Consider the following 6,000-nt stretch of genomic DNA (forward strand, 5'->3'; position numbering starts at 1 on the left):
TCTCTCCCCAGTTACTTTCCCACAGTAGCTTCTGGTGGAAGGGGGAAGCATCCCAGGTGGACTGAGGAGCTGGGGAGATGGGAGTGGGGGAGTGGGACTGGGAGGAGAAAGGGTAGGGGTGTGGCAGACCCTGATTCCAAAGTCAAGGTAGTGGGTCAAGGTCACAGTTGACCTTCAGGAGGCAGGTTTGCTTCTGGGTGGGGGCCGGGGGTTCTAAGGCCAATGTTGAGCCTCCCCATAATTGTCTTGGCCGTTATGGCAGGTTTCCTTTGTGCCAGGCCCTTCCCCCTTCCTCCCAGTGAACCCCAGGAGGCAGCGAGCCTCACCATTTTGTCAAAGGAAAACAAGGAAAGCCTAGTTACACACATCGGGGCTGTGGGGGTATGAGGGGCAATGGGAGTCGGGGGGCTCGGGTCGATTCCCTGAACTCTGGCTTCTAAGTCCAGTTCCACCCTCCCAGCAGCCCTACTGGAAGGCGCGGAGTGGCCAAAGCAGAGGGTGGGCTGTGCGGGAAGGAAGGGCCAGAGGGAGGGACGCTGCAGGAGGGGCGCCCAACGGCTGGATTCTAATCAGGATTGCGGCTGACAAACGCCCTGTGACTTTGAGAGAGTCACTGCCCCTCTCTGGCGACTGACTGAGTTGAACGGCTACTGACGTTAACTTCCCTCAATCACTTGAAGGCTCTGGGATTTGGGGGTGGCGGCAGCTGGGCACGTCTCTACTCTCCGATTCTAGGGAAGAGGGGAGGAAGGACAGGGTCTCTCCTGGGCCACCTATGAGATTCTCTGGCCATGCCGTAGCCCCGGCGACCGGGCTGGGAAGGGACTAGAAGTCGGAGAGCAGAGAATTGATCTCCAGCTGCAGCGGTCTTTGCTGCCCTAGAGCCCCAGGCTGCCAGGGACCTGTGGGAGATCAGGCACCTGGGCACCGGGCCGTCTCTGGGAGGCCTTTGCTGGGCACAGCCCTGGCCGTGGGGCCTGGCTGATTGGGGCATGGCGGAAGCAGAGGCTGGCAGCCGTGTGACGGCTCAGCGGCCCCGCTCCCGCTGGAGAGAGCTTTGCTACTTTCCCTGCACCTTGCTAACTTGGGCTGCTCGGGATACAGGGGTCGGGGCTGGGTCCTGGAGGCCGAGAAAGAACTGGCAACAGATCCGGGTGCGTTTGGACAGCTGCCAATGCTTTCAAGTTGCAAGGGCATGGGTGAGTCCATTACAGTCAGAGCCCCCCTGGAAAGAGGGGGCAGCAACGCCCGTCCTGGAGCTTGGCGAGGGAACCAAGTGCGGGGAGGAAGCGTCTGGTACAGAGTCCCCGGTGTGGGGATAATAAGTGGTCCTGGCTGGTCCTGGTGGTGTTGCTGTGGTTGGTGCTAATAGAAGCCTCTTGAACCAGGAGAACCTGGGGCAGGGGCTGCCCGGGGGGTGAGACTTCGCTGCTCTCTGCTCTTGGGCGGTGCTAACTCTCACTCCTTGGGTTCCTTATTAGTAAGAGTTGGGGGGGGGGCGGCACCCGCTGATCTCTGAAGTCCCTTCCTGCTCTGACAGCCTCCGGGCTATGAATAGATGGGGCTGGGGCCCCTGGAGGAGTTTAATGACTCAACAGTCAGAGAGGTTAAGCTTTCCCAGAAAAAGAGTTTCCATTTGCATGAGATGAACTTCGGGCCCAAGGCAGGAAGGGTTTTCTGGCTGGGAGATGGGGCTGAGGGGGCTGGAGGGAGCCCTGCAGCCAGTGGACACTGTGACTAACCAGGTGAATGACTAATCCGGACCCTGCGGACCGACCACCAATCAGACTTGCCCATGAGCACCCTACAGGCTGGCCTCATCGAATGAGCAGGTCCTGGCCATGCCAATCCGGGCTGGCCCTGGGCTTCGCAGCATCGGGAGGTGGAGGAGGCAGCCAAGAGATGGAGGAAGCCAAACCCAGAGAAGGAGCCCTGGGCTTGGATGCAGCAGGTTTGTTTCCTGGCTCTAACTCTGCAGTTCTCTCTGAACCCGCAGGCCTTCACAGGAGCGGGGCACCCACTGCCTCCCCCTCCTTGCCAGAGCGGTGGAGACGCAGGAAATGAGATGAAAGTGCATTGTGATCACAGGGGACTGCCGGGCGCATCGTGGCCTTGGAAGACTCATTTGGGTCCCCAAGAAATCACGAGGGCAGAGGCTGCCGCCTGGAGGTTTGGGTCAGCATTGGTCTCCTGTAAATGCCCCATGCTGCTGCCCACCCGTGGATCACAGCCCAGCACAGAGCCCCCTGAAGACAGCTCCCAGCAGCTGGCAGAGCTCGAGTGAGAGATGGCAGAATGCCAGGATCCTTGGGTGGGGCTCAGTGGGCAGGGTCCGCCCCAGACCCCCACATACTCAGGGTGTTGCTCTAATGCTGCCGTTCGTCTTGCCCAGCACTTTATAAATAAATGATGGCCACGACCGCACCGTCCACCTCTCCACTGTCTCTTGGTGAGGATGACGAGCACTTTGGGAAATGGTGGGGGGATAGGAAGGACGGCGCCTGCTGAGTCCTGCCCCCGCCCCACCTCCCGCCCCGTAATATTCCTGGGGTGCTTCTGTATGTGGGTTCAGGGTCAGCTTGGGGCCAGGACGGGAACCAGGGGTGAGTGGGGAGGGCTCTCTCCTGTGGAGGCTCATTCCAGGCTGGGGAAAGAGGTAAAAGGCTGCTCTTAAAGGAAGGAGATGTACGAACAATGCTATAGAAGTGACTCTGGTCATTCTGATGTCGCAGCCCAGGGGCTGGGTAGGAGAGCTTAAGGAGCCAGGACTCAGGGTCTTGCAGGGAAGGCCGGCTCAGGCCAGATAAGAAGAAGACGGAGCAGGACGCTCCCAGAGAGCCACTCAGGGGTGCGCTCGGTCACTGGCGGCATGGCGGCACCGTGGAGGGGAGACGGGAGAAATGAGGTCAGACACGAGAGATGGAGCCGGGAGGAAGGTCTTTGGCATTTGGGGTGAGGATCACAGTCAGGGGGGCTCCCGAGGGGTTTCTGGAAGGGCATTGGCATGGTCAGAGCTGAGCTTTGGGACATTCTGTGAGGGGAGCTTACCCCACTAGGCTAGTGTGGCTGGAGTCGGGGGCTCAGTAGGGAGGTGACAAGCATCTGGGGGATGGAGAAGCAAGAGAGCACAGAACACAAAGCCTGGAGGGTGGAGAGGGGAGGGGGGAGCTTCGGGGAGCTTCAGGCAAACGCTCCAGACAACAGAACAATTCCTACAACCCCGGCAGGTGGCAGGGAGGAGGTGAGGCAGGCATTCCCGGACCAAAGCTGGCTGAGCCCATGCTGGGAAACAGGGGTCCTCTCTGAGAGGGGTCTGGCTCTCTGTCCCTCAGCCAACAGGGGCAGGGGGACGCAGACACGCCCCTCAGGCACCACTCACACTTAGAGAGCCCTTTTCTTCCTCTCTAAGAGAGAAAGCCAGAAGCCACTTAGCTGAAGCATGGGGGTCCACAGAGAGTCACAGGGCACTGGGAAGAGCCCTTTAGTGGGGAGACTGCAGTGGGGGGGGGTCTTCTCTCACCCCTCACCTACCCTCGACTCCTGTGGACACCTCGGAAAACATTGCCATCTTGTCCTGGGCTCTGCCAGGTGGCACCGAGTCCCTGGGAGTGCAGCCAAGCCAAGGAGGGGGATCAGAGGAGATGGGATGGAACAGACAGGGCAAGGAGACATCCTGAAGGGCTGGGGGAGGGGAAGCCGTCCAAGCACCCTGAGCTGGGGGAGCCCAGGAGCCCAATTGCACAAATGGGCTGGGTGTCTGGAGGACCGTGAGACCTGGCAGGAGAGGGGCGGCTCACCCAAGGACCTCCCGGGGCGGGGTGGGGGGACAGAGTGGGGAGCTGGGGTGCTGATGCCTGTCTGCACCTGGGGCTAGCACACCTGAGTTTCCCTGGACTGCAGAGCGCGTGTCTGCACACGCATGTGTGTATGTGTATGTGTGTGTGCACGCACTTGCCTCTGCGTGCAACCCCCCGTGTGTCCCCCGTGTGAGTTCTCCCTGCCCGGGCAGAGTCTGCATGGCCGCCTCCATCTGCCTGTCTTGGGAAAAGGCCTGGGGCCATTCCTGCGAGGTGACTCTGTCCCTGGGAAAGCGGGGAAGAATGTGGACAGGGCTGGATCTGACTTGGAGCACCGACTCTGCCGTCTGAAGAAATTAAAGGCACCAGCTGGCCAGACCAAACTCCGAACTGGATGAGCCCACATACACACATACGCGCACACACACATGCGTGTGTGCGCACGCACACACGCACACGCTCACACATCCCGGCAGGCGGCACTCACAGCTGCAGTTACAGGCGGTTTCAGGAACCACGAGTGCCGTGTAGCTGGGGGGGACCTACATGCGCTCGACTCCCCGAGCCCCTGCAGGGCTGGCCCTGCTGGGGGTGCGGCGCCCCAGGGTGGGGAGCGGGGGAGGCAGCGGGAGGGGCGCGCTGGGGGCCTGGGGGTCTGCGGGGCCGGCGCTCACACTCCGTGTCCTGCTCCAGGGCCTGGCCGGCCACACCCCTCCTCCTCTCCCCAGCCTCTCTCGGCCGTTCCTGCCCCTCTCACACACTTGCGGATCCCCGGGGCCCTCGCGCAGCCTGGCAGGGACGAGTTCGGGCTGGCCCGGGCCGGGCGGGAGTCAGGTCCCGGGCCAGGAATCGCCTCCTTCCCGGGGAGCCCGGTCCCCGCGGGGCAGGCAGGCTGGCCAGGCTGGAGCTGGGCTTCCGGGGGCGCGGGCGGGGGTTCGGAGCCTCGACCCTCTCCGGGCGACCCCGCGCCCCACCCCGCGGCGCATCCCCCCCCCCCCCACCGTCCCCGCAGGCTGCCCCGGCCCGGGCCCCGCCCCCCGCCCGGCCGGCCGGCCGTAGTTACCGATGGTGGTGATGACGGTGATGGCGAAGTAGAAGGAGCCGGCGAAGCGCCACTGCACGCCGGCCTTGTGCGGCTTGAGGCGCAGCACGACGCGCTCCAGCTCCTCGTAGCCGACCTGGCTGAGGTTGTAGAGCGCCCGCAGCTTCTGCTGCCGCTGCTCCAGCACCTGCCGCTCCAGCATCTCGGGCTCCGACTCGAGCGCGTCGAACACGGCGGCGCCCACCAGCAGGTAGGTGAAGGTGCACACGATGAGCGCCAGCGTGCGCACGTTCTGCCGCTTCATCGTCCCGCCGGGGCCGCCGCCGCCGGGCCCCCGGCGCCCCCGGCCGCCGCCGCTGCTGCTGCCCCGCAGGCGGCCTGGGGCATGGCTGCTCCGCGCGCCGGGCACCCGCTCCGCGCCCCGCCGCCAGCGCCAGCGCCAACGCCAACGCCGCGGAGCTGTCCCTTCAGCACCACCCACCGCCCGCCCGCCCGCCCGCCCCCCGCGGCCGCGCCGCCCCCCGCCCCGGCCGGCCCGCCCGCCCGCCCAGCCAAATAAGGACCGGGGAGCCGCGCCGAGGGAGGGCGGGGAGGGCGGCGGGAGGGAGGGGGAGAGGGAGGGAGCGAGGAGAGGGGAGGGAGGGAGGGAGGGAGGAGGGAGAGGGAGAAGTCGGACGGAGACGCAGGAGAAAGGGGCAGAGGGGGTGTGACTGCCGGAGAGGCCGCCGACCAGAGGCCCGCGCCGCCACGCACGGACGCGCACGCGGGAGGGGCAGCGACAGCGCCCCCGCCCCCACCCCCCACGGGGAGACGGGCGGGCGGCTGGAAAGGCTGGGCTGGGGGAGGCACCCCCTGGCTCCCCTCCCCTTTACTGTGGGGGGAAACTGAGGCCACGTACCTAACAGGGCGCAGCGGGGACGCGCTCAAGCTGGCCCTCCTGGGCTGCCAGGGGGACGCGGTCTTGAGCTGGGAGGGCACAGCTGGGCACCCCTGGGCACATGTGGGTCAATAGCCCCGGGGCCACGCCTGTCCTCCCTCCTGGGGTGGGAGGGAGCAGAGGCTGAGGAGACACAGTCCGGGCTCCCGCCTTCCCTGCCCTGTCCCCTGGACTGCCACCCGGGGGCCTCCTCTGTGCTGCGCCCCTGTTCCAGCAGGCCGGGC

At 64.9% G+C, this 6,000-nt stretch overlaps 1 protein-coding gene across 1 annotated transcript in view; it reads right to left on the reverse strand.

Annotated features, from left to right (window-relative positions):
- KCNK3 (potassium two pore domain channel subfamily K member 3) overlaps nt 1-5,301 on the reverse strand; it is a 30,128-nt gene extending 24,827 nt beyond the window's left edge. Inside the window, exon 1 of the mRNA XM_056124185.1 lies at nt 4,861-5,301. Coding sequence (XP_055980160.1) covers nt 4,861-5,143 — 283 coding nt within the window. The 5' untranslated portion in view covers nt 5,144-5,301. The remainder of the gene's footprint in view (nt 1-4,860) is intronic.
- Nucleotides 5,302-6,000: the final 699 nt, after the last annotated feature.

The sequence above is a fragment of the Sorex fumeus genome, unplaced genomic scaffold (assembly GCF_029834395.1).
Source record: "Sorex fumeus unplaced genomic scaffold, SorFum_2.1 ptg000006l, whole genome shotgun sequence".
Taxonomy (NCBI): domain Eukaryota; kingdom Metazoa; phylum Chordata; class Mammalia; order Eulipotyphla; family Soricidae; genus Sorex; species Sorex fumeus.